Genomic DNA, 19662 nt, shown 5'->3' with positions numbered 1-19662 from the left:
TCATTTGCTTTCATTTTTATATAATTGATTATTATGATTTAGATCCAGAAGGGCTAGGCTAATAAATTATAATAATCATATTAGAGGACAGCCTGCATAAACAAAAGTTTGCATTCTTAGATCTAGATCTAGTTGACACAGTACAGGGACTTGCGCACACGCTCGCGTGACGAAAGAACGCAAGCGGGCTCGTGACGAATTTGCATAATTTTTCACTCACAAGTGATCAACGTTAATGTGATAGGCGTAGCCTAACAATCTTTAAATAGATCTATCTAGATCTACACACTAGCTCTAGATACAAATTTAAGTATTAAAACTCCACCTGGATCTAGCTTCGGACGGGCGATGTTTCTCTCGTTGACAAAACAACGCGAGCGAGCCGTCACTACGCACAGCCCATGAGTGGCGATGTTTGGAATGCATTTCTCGCTCACATGTGATGAAATTTAATGCAACGACAGTTTTAAAAATAAAAACATATTTTATTATGCCTATATACTTTTTTTTAATATTTAAAACTCAGCCTAGACAAAGCTTCCATGCTGGATAAGGGAGGAGGGTTAGATTCCGCCGTTAACTCAATCTATGTATTATTATGCATAATTGTCCTAATTAAACATTCCTATTTACACTGATTAATCAAGACTGAATAAAACGTGAAAATGAATACCTTTAAAAAGTTTAGATCTATATATTTTTAAACATTTATACGTGATTATTTTTGGTTCATTCATTTGGCGTTTGCTAAAAATATAGTAAATAGATTACATAACCAAGTTACGAGTATCCTTTCGATTTCGTTTTATTGCAGCATACCTTCACTTCCCCCTCCCCACACATGATCCTTACGAACCTCCGAGGTAGTTTTCAGGTCAACTTTAGGAATCAGATCTCAGACTGGTTGTCATGGAAAAATCTTTCACAGCTAAGCTGTATGGCACCAATAATTAAAATCATGTATTTTAGTTCATAATGAGCTAAAATCATCAAATGTAGTGCCTAGTTAGTTAGAAAAATATCTCTAGCTTTTATTGGTATTGGTTAAAAAAATAAAAAATTAAAATTAAGATTTAGTGAGCCTCGCTACTACTTGACTACTCGATTGAATCACTACGACGAGACTACTCACTGACTATAGCTTCTATTTTAATTATTTCGTCATGCTGTAATTCTAATAAATATACAGTTCATTGAACTTATGTGTTGTTACTGTACTGTAGACTAAAGACTGTATTGTATTGACTATTGACTCGAAGACTACCGACACATAAGCCTAGGCCTAGGCTACAGTACACACAAATTATAAGAAAATTTTTGGTATTTTTAGAACACAGAGTAAATTCCCTTTGCCATACCAGGAATTGGTTTCCCAAATGCACTAACAACCAAGAGTGAAAGCTAGAAGAAACGCGACGATTATTTTAATTTTTAAAAATTCTGTCTTTAAATTTTAAAGTTCTCCAAAGTTGAAACAAATAGAATCTAAGTAAAAGTAAAGTCAATATTATATCCAAAGCGATTAAAAGGACCAGAAAATACCTAATTAAATTATTTTGGGGGGGGGGGGGGGGGGCGAAGGGGGAGCAAGATTCTTACGAGAAATTTAACTTGTATTTTGTAAATTTACAATTCAAGAAATATATTTAAAAAGAATTTGCTATAACAATTCATCATAATTTTAATACATACTTACACAAGCCTAAACCTCACCCTTTACAATTTGGCGTCATATTCTCTTTTTTTTTCGAACCATTCCCTAAGGGGTCATCCATTTATGACGTCCACAAAATTTTGGAATTTTATACCCCCCTCCCCTCCCCCCCCCCCTCGTCCACAAACGTCCACTTTCGACGGACCCCCCCCCCCCCCCCCCACTGTGGGCGCCCACAAAAATTTAGTAGACATCACAAAACATACTAAAAATAATTATTTATTTACGCACGCAATGTGTACATTAACTGATATTTGATGATGTAATATAGGGATTTGATATTTTCGGTACCTTCCATTACTAGGCATAAATAATATTTGGGAGTTAAACTTTTCCATGATGTCCGTAAGTCTACGGCGTGTAAACTTACCGTGTTAATGTGCCAAGACTATTTAAAATTGTACTTTATTGAAAGAGTTATCGCGCTGGGACGTTGTACACTGCCAGACTGGCTCTCGATTTTAAAGGCTTTTTTACCCACTATTTTTCATAAAGATTCAGAGATTTGCAGGCTGTCATAATTTTTTTAATTGAAGAAACTTAAGACCGAAGTTTTTACTGTAATTTGTGGCTGTCTAGCTATCAACGAATAGGCCTATACGGGTTCGGGTAAATTCGGCTACAAATCGTCACTAAAGTCCGAACTCTCTCCACTCAAGATTGTGACGCTATTTATGGACGACTCCATAAAATTATGTAGATCTATATTATTATAAATTTAAGCTGTTTTACAGCTTGGGAAAATAAAAATCGGCTGAAATACGTGACGTCATTTATGGGCCACACTTTTTATTTATTTTTATTTTTAGAACGTGTTATGCTGATTATGTGATTGCTAGTATTTAGTGTAACCAAATCAAAAGATAAATATTTTCTTTTCAACAAACATCCAGAGGTACTATTCTGCAACTACCATACTGTTCAAATGAGCTTTTTAAGCCACCCTTCGGAGCAGCATTCTAAATTGCTGTTTGTCAATTTTAATCAGGACTCGTCGTATGTTATTATTTCATTTTTAGCGCATTTAGATCTGGGCCTAATAATTCTAATATTCGGATTCAGTCAGCAATAAAATTAAAAATGAAACTGTAGAACTCTAGATCTAGAAGTCAGAAGAGAAGAAACTGGTTGAATTCTGTCTGGGTAATCCCTTAGTTTAGCGTCGGTTATTATTCCGGAATCGTATAGCAGTAAAAAACAGTAAAACAATGTCAAAGTCTGTCACACACTTCCGGAATTCACCGGAAGTACTGTAAACCATACTTTATTTGGCGTCATCTTTTATTTTTAGATTTATTTTTGTAATCATTTTTACATTAAATTATTACATTTGACTTTATTATTTATATTAATATAGATCTATGTTTTTTTTAGATCTACTAATTTAAAACTTCTATTAGATTTATATTTATTCTTGTTTCCTTTTGTGGATTAAACTTAAAAAATTAAAACATTAATTTACTACAATCGACTTTCAATTTATTTATATTTCAATGGTCAAATAAACCATGGTTTACCGTAACTCTAATTACCGAGACTCAACAAACATTACCCGATAATTTCCGACGCTAAACTAAGGGATTACCTCTGTCTGATCTGGGCTGGTAGTCTGTGAGTCTGCATATTAGCTGAGACACTAAATCTGTACTGTAAAATGATTAACTTATCTTGAGTCTTGGTCTAATATTAAATTTAAATAATAAATTGGTAATCTATCGTTTTAGGTACGTAAAATCGCCCACGACTAGTAATGTGAAAAACAGGTGACTCCTTACATTTTAATAATTATTTCACATTTTGAGGAGGATTTATGTTTTGAAAAATACAAAAATGTTTCCTTGTTTCATTTATGTACCTGTTTTTAAACAATTGAATTAAAACTTTTCAGTAATAAATGAACACCAGCGATGTTTCCAACAGATGCAACCATGCTCATTTACTATAGCAGCCATCTTGTTTTAAGTTTTATTTTTATAGACTTATAGCACGAGATTCAGGCAGAAGTCACTCTATTTTACAAATGGCTGCTGTTTACATAGCAAATCTTGCTTGCAGACACTGCTGTTTAAAGTTAATTTCTGGCCTATATTAATATATTAAGCCATTGATTTAGGTTTATTATTCATTTATCTATAATATTTGACACAAACATATCACAATATACTTCTATTACAGCCTTGACATTGAGGTAACGTTTTCGTACATTAATAGCCGCGGGCGATTTTACGTACCCAAAACGATAGATTACCAATAAATTTATTAAATAGGGATGATTGTTTATTTTATAATTACTACTTACCGGAATATTATACCGCTGATACAATGTATGTAACAATACTAGTCTACAATTTTAACAATACTAACAAAACAATGGATTCATATGGTCAATGTACAATGCCAAGTCTAAAAATAAAACATCAACAAAAACGAACTCACTTGTGTCTAAAAATAGGTCTAGGCACCGAGACAACTGAGATGTGTAGTTTTTGTAGACAGAATAACTTATTGCACATGTATTAAGAAAATATAAGAATTTTGTTTGAGGGATGCCAAAGTGAAAAAAAAAAGTCTCCCTTCATAATCATTATAGCAAATTTATCAATTAGCTTAATTAGGTATGTTAATTAATAATTATGCTAATTACTTCGTTAATGTAGTTGTGGGTTTGTTTATAGAATAAATTTAGGCTTAAAAACTGCTGTTTTGACACACCGCGCCGATGAAGTCACGTCTTACCAAAACGCTTAGAAAGTGCCTGTCCAATTGGCTGGTGCCAGGTGTAGTCTGGAGACGGTTACAAAAATTAACCACCTAGCCTAATCCTAGCTAGATCAAGTTGTAGCTAGAGACTAGACTAGGCTTGGATTTTACTGTGGAAGTCTATTGACATTTTTATTTAAGTAGGCCTTTTAGTGGATTACATTAAGACTTGTAAGTGAAACTCAACACATAATGTTATCCTGTTGTTTTTTTATATAATGGGTAATTTATAATATAGGCCTATATTATTATATATGATAATTATGTAGATCTATTGCTAGGCCTAACTCAGAAGTTTACAATAAGTTTTTTTAAAATTAGTTTGCCACCTGTTGAGAGAAATCAGCACTAAAAATCTATTTTAACTTATCTATTAATAATTAGACCTACCGGAAGTGGTTTTTTTTTGTGGCAAACAAAAGAGGGAATATGTAAGGTGCTTAGGTCTATATAATCTATTTTTAGCTTAATTTATAAGCAAACATATTTTTAGAATTTTTGAACATAAGGTTGTATTTTTAGAATCATAAGGTTTTTTTATATCATATTGATATAGGCCCTATTATTATTGTTTACTGAATGTTTCGGGTTGGGCATTAATAATATAATTTTAAAAGCATTATATCTTACGGTTAAGGATTAAGGTTTCGTTTGTTTAGGGTTAGAGTTGTGTTAGTGATAGTGTAAGAAAATAATAATATTTTTTATCAGAGCAAATTTTTACTGAATTAATGAATAAAGTATTTTTTTTACAAATAGATCTACTTTTAGGTAAAAGTGTGTTTGTTTTTCCTCTGACAATTTCATCTTACTATACAGGAAATACACAAAGTGCTTTCTATCCTCTCACATTCTGTCGGGGGAAATAAACACTATGTTTATTTTGTTGACATAATGTTAGAGGATATAAGCCCCTTTACTTACTATATCTCTACACTATTCCATTTCACAAATGACATACTTTTAAAATTGATTGACATAAAACCAACACAAGAAACTGTAACAAATTTTAAAAAAAGCTTGCATTTGCTTTTATTGTTCAGCACGACAGATATTTAACATTTCTGTTTTTCTCAATTTTGATTTACTGAGGTTTTTTTTTAATATATATTATTTTATCCCTTAATCAGTTTGTCCTAAAATTTGGTGTTGGTGTTTTATTGGCCGTTAATGGATATGCTATGGAATGGAATTGTTTAAAAAACTAACAATAATTTTTAAAATTTAGTTTGCAACTTATAATTTAACATAAAAATGTAATATTAACCCACCCACATAATATTAATATATATCCTCTACCCCTCAAATTATATAACTTTAATGATACTTTAGTTATTTTTTTTTTAAAGAAATAATTTCTAAAGGATCATTTGTCACATCTTCATTTAAAACATGTGCCAAGCCTTATGTTGTGTTAAAATAAAAAATCAATTAGCAAGTTGTGTCAGCATTAACATTCAGCCCTTGTTAATTAATTGGCAAAAATGTTTGAAAAAGATAATAAATAAAATCAAAGGCAGTGTTTTTATATAACATTTCTCTATACTACTGCAATAAAATGATAAACCAGCCTTTATGTTATATATATATGTATAGCAGGAAAGTGTTTGATAGATTTAATTAGTGTGAGATCTGTCTAAGGATGCTAAAGCAGTAACATAAATTAAGGATGCTAATTTTAAATTTGTTTGATGAGGATGTAAAATTAAAGTGAATTAGTGCTATCTACACTTTTGGAAAATAACACTTTATTATTGGTAGTCACACTTATTTTATTTATGATATATGCTTTTACTAAAGAAAGTTTTGTTTTATTTTCTCATTTTCAGTGCATTTATAACAGCTTGTAACTGTAAATGTTATTACATTTGTTTTTAGTTGTTCTAGTTTCTTCTTATGTAAGTTCTAAACTTAGCTCCAATGACAAAATTGCACATTAAACTTGAGCTTAAGAATGATTTAGGTTGAAATAATGATGAATCTAAGAAAGATTTTTAAAACTTAATTTCTAAAAATAAAAGCTGTTTTAATTTGCAAAAATACATTTACTCTTTGTTTAATTTTTTAAATTTGTTTCTCTGGTTGAGTAGTTGATGTATACAAATTATGAGGGCAGTCTTGTCATCTAGAATTGATTATCTGGTACCCAAGAGACCACAGAAATTAATATGAATTTTTTATTTACAGGTCATTGCAGACTGGGTCCAAAACAGGATTCAAGCTATATCCACTCAACTCAGTGGAGAATCTGGAATTCACACATGAAAATAATGGTATTGAATTTATTTTAAGGATTATAACTTGAAACAGATGTTTAATTGTGCCATCCTGTTTACACAATCACAATTTATATGTAAATTTGGTCAAAAGATTTTTGTTTTAGAGCCTCTCTTTTTATAATAATTTATGTCAAGAAATTTTAAAATTTAAATCATTATGAATGGAAAATGAATAATGATTATAGGCAGACATGGATATTGAGGTTATTAAGGAATGTCATTCATATCTTTTCTAATGGTGCCCTCCTTCAGTTGTTTCCATTTATGATCATAACTGAGGGTAGTTTTTGTGACGGCCATTACAGTTTACAATTTGTGATGGAGTGTCTCAATGTAATCTGTTCTGCATCCCTCTAAAGTTATTTCAAGAAAAATTATTATTTTACCTTCCAGCAATGAGTTAATTTTTTCCTTCATACCAATTTTATATTGAAAAAATCCATTGTAACAGTGTCATGTTTAACATTTAGAACGTCCAAACATTCATCTGGTTGAAAGACTGTTTGCAAGCAGCCTTGTTGCCTTAGTTAGCAGTGATCACCCTCGCAAGCTTGATGTTTGCCACTTCAAGAAAGGATCAGAGATATGCAATTACTCTTACTCCAATGCCATTCTGGCCGTCAAACTGAACCGAATGGTAATTATTTTACTTATTTTATTGAATAAAGATCCATTTTTAATAAATACTTTACATTTTAGGAATCACTCTAGCATCAGATTTCAAAATGGTAAATGACAAAGAATTTCATAACATCTTAATTAACGGCATCTCAAGTAGCTGAAATCTGCCTATTTTTAAATTTTAAAAAATTGTTAATTAACTTTTTTTTTTAAATTCTTTTCACCGCTTTTATTGATTAATTGTGAATAGCTTTAAAAAAAAATAGAGTAATGGAATTATTATTGTGCTGCAGGTTTAACCTATTAATATTAATATTTTTTTTTACAGAGATTGGTGGTCTGCTTGGAAGAGAGTTTATACATCCACAACATTCGAGACATGAAAGTCTTGCATACTATCAGAGATACACCACCAAATCCAAGAGGTATTTGTGCACTCTCACCTCACAATGACCATGCTTATCTGGCATACCCGGGTAGTGTTCAAGCTGGAGAGGTCCAGATTTTTGACACAATTACATTGGTATGTATTTTGGTTTTAATAAAAAAAAAACCTAATATCTTAAGATCACAGATTGAATTTCTAATATTATTTATATAGATTTCATCATCACACCTCTTGCTGTGTAGAAAGAAAGAAATTAAATTAGCATTTCTCTACTGTGGTAAATATCTGCTAAATAATGATTTAAAATTGCACTGGCCCGCATAGTAATTGAATGTGTTTTGTTCTTCAGAGAGCTGTAATAAACATTTCAGCCCATGATAACCCATTGGCTGCTGTTGCATTCAACCCACAAGGAACACGTCTTGCCACTGCTTCAGAGAAGGTTTGTTTGAGACTTCAAGTTTAGATTGGAACAGTGGTTCTACACTTTTTATCCTATAATACTTGAGAAGGCATCTCTATCACAATATTTTCTGTTAACACCAGCCCATTATAATGAAGTTTCTTACTATACACACGATAATTCTGGCAACAAATTTTTTAAAAGTGTATTTTAGGCTTGTAACATCCTTGTATGTGAGATTTGTTTTAGTTTACAAGCGCACTTATGCTAAGGGATGTATTTTCAATGCTTATAACCATGCATAACAATAATCTTAAGGTAGTAATGCACAAATTTGCTGAGACCTGATTTCAGAAAGATAAAGAAAGTTGATTCTAGTTTTTATACATTTAAATTATAGGGTACAGTCATCAGGGTATTCAGTCTTCCAGATGGTGCAAAACTTTTTGAATTCAGAAGAGGACTTAAAAGGTACTTTTTTTTAGAGCAGAATACTCTAGATCTTAATTGGTATTAAACTATTCAACTACTAGAAGTTCAGTTGGTTCTTTGTAGATGAAGGGATGTTTTTTATTTCTGCATACATTTATTAATCTTTGTATTGTTGTTATAAGTTAAACTCATGTAAAACTCCCCAGATGTGCTGAGATCCAATGCTTGGCCTTCAGTGTGGATTCACTGTTTTTGTGTACATGCAGCAACACTGAAACTGTGCACATTTTCAAGTTAGAGGAACAGAAAGAAAAGTAAATTTTTGTCAACAAGTTTTAATTTAGTTTTAACTAATAACACAAGGTAAGCTAAGTTCTACCAAACAGAAAAAAAAAGTAAATTTATCTCAACAAGTTTTAATTTTGTTTTAACTAATACTACAAGCTAAGCTACATTTTACAGAAAGAAAAGTAAATGTCAACAAGTTTTAATTTAGTTTTAGTTAATACCACAAGATAAGCTATGTTTTACAGACACATTCTTTTTTAAAGGCCCCAGGAAGACAGCTCATGGATGGGAATATTGAACAGCACTTTTAGAACATCTGCCAGCTATTTACCTGCTGGGATTTCTGATGTCATGAACCAAGGCAGATCATTTGCTACTGCCCGCTTGCCACATGCAGGCTTAAAAAGTGTTTGCACTATTGCCCCGTAAGTCGGATAATATCTCTGATACATACAGCTCAATTGATTTTTAAAGACATTTAAAAAATTGATTGAAGACTTAGTTTTTTAAAATGATAGAGTTTGATTCATTCAGGTTATAAAGTTGTTAGATGAGTATTTTTTTTTAAAATAAATTTGTTTTCCTGATAAGTGAACTTAAGTAAGTTATTTAGCAGTTAAAATAAGGTATACGGTTAATTTTGTACAGATTACAGAAAGTTCCCAGACTTTTAGTGGCCACACAAGAAGGTCATTTGTATATCTACAACATTGACCCCAGTGAAGGTGGAGAGTGTACATTGTTGAGAACACATTTGTAAGTTACCCCACTTGTGCTTATTGTTGCTCTACACTCATTTTGTATCAATCTATTGATTTGTTAACAAAAAATTAAATAACTAAATTTGATTTAAAAATTGTATAAATACCTTATCACAGTTGCAATTTTCAAATGAGATCAGACATTATTAGAATGTGATAGCTTGGAAATGTTTGATTTCATTTAAATATATTAGAATGTAGGTTTAATTACACAATTTCTACCATCATCTAATTTTAAAACTTTTTACAATGATGTGTTGATTTACTTAGGCTTGAAGGACAGGCACCAGAGCATGCTTCATCAGCAGATGATAGTTGTGGGGATAGACCACTGACCCAGGGTGGAAACCAAGATGACCCAACCTCGTATGCCGCAACAGTTAGGAGACCTCAGTCCTCATCAGCAGCAGAGGCAGTGGCTCCTACAGGTAAGCTCCGCGCACCGCCTGTGGTTCCCCCTGCTGAGGTGTGGAAAGGAGACAAGAGTTATGCTGACATGTTGAAAGGGAAGAACAGAGGGGGCCCCCAGGAGGCGACTGCGGACATAAATCCTTTATCCATGCTGGATGAGCTTATATCCGAAGGAGGTAAATCAAATCCGATCCGATGCTTTTTGGGCTCTTAACCTGCTGAGCACATTTACAGCACAGTACAAACTAGATTTAATGGCAGTTTTCCTTTTTTGTTTTGCATCTTTTTATACAGTTCTCCTTATAATCCCTTCATCATATTTTTTTTAAGTAGTAGACATAACTGCAGTAGTTGTTTTTTTTAAATGTCTTCTAAATGTTGTTGCATTCACAGATTTGCCAAACTGGTTTTGACATTAAAAATAACCTACCACATCCTAATAAGTACTTTTCATATACTGAGCAATCCTAATTTTTTTTTACTTAAGTAATGTACATGACTATTGTAAAGAAACGAAGAAAAAAAAGCTGTTTATTATAAACATTTTTGAAAAATCCAAAACTATAAATGATTTTCCAGTTTGGCCGGTCTGTAATGAATGGTTTCATTTGATCTCTAAAGTTAAATAATTTCCCACTTAACATTGTGCAACCCATCCAAAGATAACATTAGCCACCTTGACCTATAATTGGTGAACTATTCTAATAGAATGTGATAAATAATTAACAATACAGTTTGAGGGTTGCCTAAAATGTACTTTTTAAAAAAAATGTAGATCATGAAAGAGTAAAAAAAAAATGCATTTTACATAATAAAAAACTTATCTTAAAATAAACAAGTAAATTACAGTACAACAAAAGTTTTTATCTGTGGCCCTTCTAAGGCATAGACTTTTAATTATTCTTCTTTAACATTAAAAATACAATTTCATCTTTCTGCTTTTGTGATTGGGCTATATAATATACTTGTAATAAAAAAGTTACTTAGTCTTAAAATAATTATTATTTAGATGATCCTCAGAACATCATTGTATCATTGAAGATACTCAGAGTTATACTATTTTAACTATGAATATTAATATAATGAATATATAAATATACAACTTTTTGGCATACCTATTCATATTTAAAATATTATTTATAAGTGATTGAATATTTTAGAACAGATAAAATGTCTGAACCTGCAAAAATTTTCTTGTAGAGAATTCACCAAATTTATTTATTAAAGTACAATTGGTTTAGAAAATATCAGTTTTATTATAGCGCAGCAACTAAATAAATTTAATTAGCATGAGAAGGTTTTGAGCTTGAATGAAGGTCAAGGCATCTTGAACCAAATGACTTTGGTGAAGGGATAGAGGAACTATTATAGAAACTTGCAAATACAACTTTCAGTTAATTTTCTTGAAAGCAAGTAAGCTTTAAATACATTTTCTTTGACCTTCTAAATACTATTGACTTGCACCTACTTAAAACCAGGTGCGTATTGTAGTGATTCACACCATATTATATCGATACACACTGTCAACAAAAGTGGGTTTACTGGCCCTTTTTTAAATAATATTCAGGTCTTAAGCTTTTTCAGTACAATTTTTTTGTGCTGTTAATTTTTTATTATAAAAATTTTGATTTGATTTTAAAAATGTCAATCCTATTTTCTCCTTTCCATACTGCGTTCTTGACTGAAAATTTGTTTTCCATCCTTAACATTTTGACATTTTATTTTACTGTTCATAATGGCATCTTTTGTAGTTTATGTTTTAAAGCAATGATTTGCATGTACCAAGGCATGTTTGCTTGTAGACAGAAATAATTGCTATATTTGTTTTGTGTTGACATTGTATTTGCTCATTTATTTAGTATTTACATTTAAAGATTAAATTTTAAGCTTACATGTTTTTTTAAAGATAAATTCATGATTATGTTAAAATCTATTTTAAACGTTTAAAACTAATTTTATCTTTTTCTTCATGATGTAAGCAATATGAATGTATGCTAACATGATGTGTAAGAAATGTGTGGGGAAAACATCAAAACAGATGAATTATAAAGGTTGGGAAGAAACCACACCAAATACACACTTGAAGAAAATACTTCCTTGTTTATGAAATAATGAAAGCAGCTATTGCTACTTCAAATGAAATCTTCTAGATTAGGACAAGCAGAGCATAAACAGACTCAAAAATATTTCAGTGATTTTTTTCCTTCTGAAATTGTGTCAGGTTCTACTGATGAGGACGACCAGTATTCAAATATCTTTTTTCTTTATCAAGATGATTAAACTATATGATGGTATGAGAGTCCTAAATAGCATTCACTTCCAAAAGATGCAAGGGAAAAAGAAAATGCCATAATGTAGCAGAGATCAAAATACTAAAGCATTGGTACATTAGCATTCAACAAAAAGTCAATAATTTAAATAAAATTGCGATGGATTAATTTTAATAACTGCACTCTTTGTCTTAAATCTCTCCCGAACTCCCATTTTTTAAAATTATCAGCCAAATCGGCACCAGAAGTATCGGAATTATCTGGAATTTTTTAATTTATGAAAATATGTACAATGTTTTTTTTTTTGTTGTCAATTGCAGATTCTCAACCCTACCAAGATCCTTTAGATGGTGCTGTTGGAGGGGAGGAGAATTTAGGAGCTTTAAGGATACATGATGACAGTGAGTTCCCTCCCATGTCTCATAAATCCTAATAGCTGCCCCTGTGCTGGCAATATTTCCATCAACTTGATGCCATTAAGTAAATAGTTGAAAAACTTTGTACAGAGAAAAAATGTGCAATAGTTCAGTGGAAATCTATCATAAAACTTGGGCTGAGGAGATGACAGAATAAGCCAATTTTTATCTATTAATTTTATAATATGGTTTTTGTGACTCTTGACTTGCCTGCTTCAATCTTGTTAATTAGATGAGATCGCGCCTATATTAACTCTCAGTTTTACTGTAAGTTAATCGATACATAGATTTTTGGGGGATTAAGTTCACTGATAGTTTAATTCTTTGCATGCACAAGGATTAAATTAGGCCTTTAAAGAGAAATTGGTAAACAAGCTTTATCTTTGCATACTCCTCGGTCCTACATTATTAAAAAAAAAAACATTTTTTTTCTTGTTTAAAATGAAGAAGAGGTTATGGGATTATAAAATTCCCTTTTAAAAAAAATTGATAATTTTACAATTTATGTTTTAACTCATTTTATTTACACCCAACGCAAGCTATTGTCTACAGTGGTTTACATATAAAACAACCCATCTTTATCCATATAATGTGCCCCCCATCATTAAACAAGTGTTTGATTTTTCTCATTAATTTTATTTCATGTAGTCATGTATTCTCATATACATTTCATTGTCTGAATTGTCCAAAAAGTTTCACGTCTTTTTTTCTCTCTGTAGAAGGTTAAAGACTATGTTCAGACTTGCAGTGTGGTTTTCATTGAGGTTTTATGGTTTGTTTTTAACTGGGCAAAAAATAAATAAGCACAGTGCATAGGCAGTTATGTTACAAGGGTTCTAAAAAATAGGCATTACTATTGAGATGTTATTTAAAATACACATCTTCTGGAAATTAACTGAGACTAAAATTTATTTTTGATTAAGGGCAATGAAGATTTATGTAGGACAGTATTGAAAGTGTTACTATAATCTTAGGATAAGTGATGAACTAGTCATATGTGTAACATAAATCATTGCATTTGGATATGTTGATAAGAATAGTATCTACCTATGCTGGGGTAATCAGTACCTTCATTATGAATCATCTTTTTAATAGATGTAAGCCATGTAATTTTTCACCTATGTATGGTGGATGTAATCACTTCATATATGTAACTTATTTCAGTAAACTGCATTTTTTTATCTTTAGTTAGCACAGGTAGTAGTGGTGACTTGTTTGATTTTTTAAATTAGCTACTTTTAAAAATGGATGACTAATTCAAATTCATTGAATGCTTTAGTAGGAATCACTACTAATTTTTTTATCTTTTAAAAATAATAGCTTATAACAAAGACTTTTTTATTTATGATGACTTCTCTAAATCATGAAATAAATACAATAATTTGTATGTCTCATTATACATAGCTTACTTGTCCTGAATGGTCTAAATATTTGTATTTCTTTTTGTTTATAAATACTTAATTAAATATAACCTGTTTTATTGTTTCATTGAAAATGATTGTTCACATTGGTTAAAGACTCCTTATAAGGCAAGAACTTTTCAGATGTTAAAAATAAATGTTTTTAAAGATTTTTGCTCATGAAAGAGCACTAAAGACTAGATATTAAATTCGACATCAAAATGATTGGATACTGATCAAGTGTACAACCAGGTATTTGTAAAATATGTACAATACTGTGATAACATGAATGGGTTGATCATGAAACACTCAAGATGTCCAACTTTTTATTTTACAATGTTAACTGTTGCTGTCAGCTTACGTTTTTAAAACTTCGATATAGTCTTGTTTGTGTTAACACGGCACATATTGACAGGACTGTGAACATGAAATATCCTGATGTGACTGGTAAATGACTCACATTCTAAGATTGTTATTTCTTATGTTATGCATTTTGATGTATTGAAACATCATGTACTTCAGACACAACTGATAAAAATAAACTAAAAAGTTCAAGAAAAATGTTTGTTTTTAGCTGTTTACAATGTATAAAGATTTTAAGATTAAGCCTTTTTTTACCACACAATCAGTTTCACTGTGACACAAGAACTTCAAGAACATGATTGGAGAATACTAAAATATTTTTCTCTAGTTGTCTATGGGGTTTATTCAAAAACTATATTTTTGTCAAATGCAAAGAGATGGGTGGTAGGAATTTGTAAAGCAATGTTTTTCTTACAATAAATAGACACTTGCCTATCTATGAAGATCTCTATCAGCTTTAAAAAATTGCTTTTTCTAGCATTTTTAATTTATTAAATATGAAATTACACCAAAAAAATAAAACTATAAATTATAATGGGTTTGGCAGAACTCCAGGTACAAATGTAAGCAACTTATAATTTGCTATGTATGGTAACTTAAACTCCTACGGTAGCTTACAGGAACATCTATACTGGTTTAGCTGCTTTTATAATACTAACAATGCTATTTTGTCTTCTTTAAATTAAAATGACAGATTCATATAATTCTGGTGTGCTTTGACGAGGTTTCTAATAATGAATGGAGAAGTAAAGAAGTACAGAAGACCAATGTGATCACACATTATATCAAGCTTCTGGATGATGTTAATTTTCTTTATACTTTGTGCTTTCATGCTCATAAGTCACTAATTTCATTAAATATTTCCATTTTTTATATAAAAACAATAATTTGTTGTTTATTACTCAGTTTTTAAATGTGTTTTTATTTACTTATATGAGTTCAAGATTGTATTACTATTAAATAAATACCTTCCATCAGCTAACAATTTTAGTGGCTACTAGCAACACATGAAAATATGTCAAACAAGGAACTGTCTTAAACTTTCTTAAAAGAAACACTTTACATTGAGTCGTGTACTTAAGAAGAAATGCTAAGTGTCAGATTTTACCTGTTCAATACAATTTTTTACTAGTGAAGAAAATTTCCTCCTTTTGCACAAATTAATTTAATATGAATATTTACAAATCACCTGAGATCATTTTTAAAGAAGAAATATTTCTGTTTTTAGAAACACTAAATACTGTATGCCAGATTTGTAACAGTATTAAAAATGAATGGATAAATAAAATAAAAATGCTTGCAGTTTTTATACAGATATCTCCAAGTTTAAAAAATAGTTTTGATTTGATACGCCAAATAAATGCTCCAGTATAAAGCAAGATTAGACTGACATACTGCCAGCAGAGAGTGTCAGGTGATGACAGGGTGAAGTGAGATGAATGCAAGCTGTTAGAACTGAACCTTTATTGTACAACTTATTTACACTCTCACAGCATCAACAATATAAAAACTTTCTGCCTGCCCACACATACATCTGTACAATATTTTCAGCCGTTTTTTTTTTTTAAATTGTTCTTACAGAACTAAAAATATAAAATTAAATGAGTCATTCCATTAAAATCTCTTACTGGAATTCAAAACTAAAATCAACAATCACACTACTAAAATAATCTTCAACTCTACTTAACAATGTTAAAACAACATTCAAAACTGGCAGAATTTAAAAATGATTAACGTTAGTACTTTGCTGGCTATGCACTACGAACAGTAGATAGTTTAGCACTGACAGATCAGTTTAAGTAGATTTTAAATTTAGCCAATAATGTAACCTGGGTTTATTAATTCAGAGTAGACAATTTAATATCTTAGTTACAGCTAGATGTCTTTCTACAACTTTCTTTACTTTGTACATTCTGTTTACAACATTATCTTATTAGAATTGTGCAGTGGTTGACACATACCTGAACAGTGGAGAAAAATTGCTTATATGTGGACAATTTATTAAGTATATATAACACTAGTATCCTTAGAGTGCTCAAAATATTTTCAGTTGGAAACTAAAAGACTGTAAAATCATAAAAAAATTACAATTTAGAAAAAAAAAATCAAACTGTACAATAAAAAAAATAACTTGTTGGGCCAAAGATTATTATCTGTACAATGATGATAGCAACTCTAACTAGTGAAGATATCACAGTTAACACTGCACCAATATGGTTAGGAAGCTCCTGATTCAGGGCGACTTGATTAACAAACTAAAGTGTGTCAGCAATCCTACATTTAACATCTTATCCATGAGGCTCTTTACTTTTTTTAAACACGACAGTTAAGGGTAACAAATAGATTTCTCTGAATAAAAAGGCAGAAAAATTAATGAGTCAAATGTGAACACAGTTAAATCTTTCTGTACAAGAATGGACATGTTATAAACAATTTTTACAAGTGAAATGTCTGATTGTCCTAAGCAGCTCTGGAGTGTTTACAAGTTTGAGTATTTTTCTATCACAGCACATCCTCACAGCAATCATTCATTCAGCTGCCATACAGTTCAAGCAGTCATCAGACAGTATAGAACTCACACACAGCACCGGCACTGTAAACCTCCTATTTACATTGAGAATACAAATAAAAACAAGGAAATCAGCTTTTGAGTACCTCTGACTCTTTGGCATAATTTGACTAGGTCACCGAAAAAAATTATGTTTTCGCAACATTTCTTAACAAAAACTAGAATGATTTAATTACAAAAAAAAAAAAAGAAAAATCAGTTTCATTGTATAAAAATGTCTTGGTTTGAGAATTGAACATATTTTTCTATTTTACACATTTAGTAAAGTTAAAACTATTAACTGTCTATGTAGTGGCGTAGCTAGGATTTTTAGGCCCTAATGCTAAAATTATTAGTGGGCCCCTTAGGCTACAACAGAATTCTAACGTTGTAGGCGAAAAAAATCAACCTATGTGGACATTTTATATTTGTCACAGGGGGAAAAGGGCCCTTATGTTCTATGGTACTTTAAGCCATGCTTATGCTTGATATACAGTAGCTACGCCGCTGTGCCTATGACACTTCAAGCCTCAACGATAAAACTAAAATTTTCACAACCACTTACAATGCACCATGCTACAATAACCTGCTGCCTGTTAATGTAGTTTTCTCTACACACTGCCTGCAAAACTTCCACAACTGCCATACACACAACACATCTGCTATCAGCACCCATTGTTTGTAGCTTCAGAAGTCATTTATACACCAGCTTTCACCACCAGTGACACACTGCCAGCTTTATGCAACACTCCTTCATAGCCGAGCTTAGGTCCTGGATGTCTGCCTGTACATCCAATGAGAAAGCAATGCACTGAGCCAGGCACTCAGTGCTAATCAGATCTGTGGTTCAGGTCCAGCATTAGATAAATATACACTAGCATGTTTACAGACTAGACTGCAGACACTTGTTCTTCATCCACACCTGCAAATAGAAATTTATTTTGGATTTTGAATTTAGTTTTATATGAAGAACTGGACTAAGGAAAATTGAAATAAAACTTTTTTTATGGCACTAACTTCAAGCTTTAAGAAAGTATTATATTTCAATAAGTGAATCATGTTTGAAGAAATTTAAAGTTATTATTTGTTGTTTTATTTTTTGCTAAAATAATACTGTTGTTGAGATTTGTAGAAGTAACAATATACCAGTACTTCATACAAAAAAATATAAAGAGAACACACCTTCAACTAAAGGACTGTCATAATCACTTTCTACAGGGGTGACATGGCCTATATATACATTGTCATGAGATCGTTGGTGGTGTTGCTGTAGCTGGCGTGCCATTGTTGTTGCTGCTTCATAATCAGGTAGGGGAGGACGACGGAAAGTTTGATGTGCGCCATAAATTGGTGCTAAATAAAAAAAATTAAATTTATGCACAGCAGAAAATTCCAAAAGTAAAGCTACAGGAGAAGTCTACTCAAATTTTTCTTAACAAATATTTTAGACAATCAGCACTAGATCAAATGTCAGACTGAAAATAGGAGTTATATAGACAAGTTTTTAAAAAACTTAACACTGCCTGTTATTCATAAAGGCAGCACAACACAAATATTAAGGTACAGTAATGCTTTGAGCAGCATACTTGGTTATCTTGAAACCTAAATAAACACTCTTTGGAAGTAAAATTGCTACTTAACCTAAATTTTAAAAACTAAGATGTTGTTTCAGGTTGCTACGTACTGCACAAAAACAAACTACCAGATATAATCATAATAGATATTTCATTTCATTTGAATTGGGTATAAATATGAGTAGCAATTTGATAAGAAGCAAAGCACACATACATATATAATAAAATCACTAATGAGAGCAAACTGAATTTCCAGTCATTAAATAAACAGACAACTTTAATTTTAAATTACAATTTTTACAATTGCATGCAAGGTTCATTCATACATGTACAATGATATATTGGGGAACAAATATGTAGAAAAATACATTCCCAAAATATAGGCTGTAAATCTCTAGCAGAACAGCCCTTATGTTTGTTTGTGTGTTGTTAATAAAACTCTCCCAAAGTAGGTAGCATAAAAATGTAACAATTGTAAGAGAAGGCCACAAAAATTCAACTGATCAATTACTTTTATAAACAGTTCAACACAAGGGGGGAAATAGAAAAGGTTTATATACCTATACAAGTTGCTATTGGTGGTGCATTATGTCTAACTGTGCTATAAGAAGGAAGAGGAGGTCTCATATGTTGTGACTGGGCTGAAACATTAATTAGATACCAGTTAGTACATCACATATCACAATGTATCAACTAATGGGACACTTGGGTAACTTGGTTAGTACATACATGTCAAAAAACAACATGCTACATCGAGACTAATAAAAGAAAAAAAAAACTAAAATAAAAATAGAGACACCAACCAGGAAGATGATATGCTGTGCCAGCGGGGGCTGTTAGTCTGCGGTGTGGGGGAGGGGAAACGTTGGAGCAAATGCTCCCACGCCCTGAGTCATTCTCAGATGTGGTTTGAGATTGGAACCCATGAATGCTGTAGGTAGGACTTGAGGAGTCAATAGAACCCATGGAACCTAATGGTGGGAAAGCAGCCCTAGTTTAGTCTGTTAGAAGCCAAAATTCCATGGGTGTCCCTC

General features: G+C 31.4%; 2 protein-coding genes across 15 annotated transcripts in view; one reads left to right on the top strand and one right to left on the bottom strand.

Annotated features, from left to right (window-relative positions):
• Positions 1 to 2564: 2564 nt before the first annotated feature.
• LOC131955020 (WD repeat domain phosphoinositide-interacting protein 2) lies at positions 2565 to 15671 on the top strand. Of its 3 annotated transcripts, XM_059318915.1 has the most exons (12): positions 2565 to 2710; positions 6662 to 6747; positions 7224 to 7390; positions 7703 to 7897; positions 8112 to 8204; positions 8566 to 8636; positions 8804 to 8911; positions 9149 to 9310; positions 9534 to 9641; positions 9917 to 10074; positions 12648 to 12728; positions 15201 to 15671. In XM_059318915.1, exons 1-12 carry the CDS (start codon positions 2640 to 2642, stop codon positions 15224 to 15226), a joined length of 1326 nt encoding a protein of 441 aa, XP_059174898.1. In that variant the 5' UTR covers positions 2565 to 2639; the 3' UTR covers positions 15227 to 15671. The 3 variants fall into 3 exon arrangements, with proteins under 3 accessions (XP_059174898.1, XP_059174896.1, XP_059174897.1); XM_059318913.1 differs by having other exon boundaries at positions 9917 to 10233; positions 12648 to 15670; XM_059318914.1 differs by having other exon boundaries at positions 12648 to 15669.
• Positions 15672 to 15948: 277 nt separating this feature from the next.
• The window catches only part of LOC131955019 (rap guanine nucleotide exchange factor 6), a 29707-nt gene continuing 25993 nt past the window's right edge, over positions 15949 to 19662 (bottom strand). For 9 of the 12 annotated variants that reach the window (XM_059318899.1, XM_059318906.1, XM_059318905.1 and 6 more), the window contains 4 exons: positions 19432 to 19599; positions 19189 to 19269; positions 18237 to 18407; positions 15949 to 17976 (listed from right to left, as the gene is read on the bottom strand). In XM_059318899.1, the coding sequence (XP_059174882.1) occupies positions 17945 to 17976; positions 18237 to 18407; positions 19189 to 19269; positions 19432 to 19599 (452 nt within the window). In that variant the 3' untranslated portion in view covers positions 15949 to 17944. The remainder of the gene's footprint in view (positions 17977 to 18236; positions 18408 to 19188; positions 19270 to 19431; positions 19600 to 19662) is intronic. The other 3 variants (XM_059318907.1, XM_059318910.1, XM_059318909.1) reach the window with 2 other exon arrangements.

Source organism: Physella acuta, unplaced genomic scaffold, assembly GCF_028476545.2.
Source record: "Physella acuta isolate Inbredline_101_S28 unplaced genomic scaffold, ASM2847654v3 ptg001049l, whole genome shotgun sequence".
Classification (NCBI taxonomy): domain Eukaryota; kingdom Metazoa; phylum Mollusca; class Gastropoda; family Physidae; genus Physella; species Physella acuta.
Note: the sequence above shows the minus strand (reverse complement) of the source record. Positions and strands in the feature narration are given on the sequence as shown.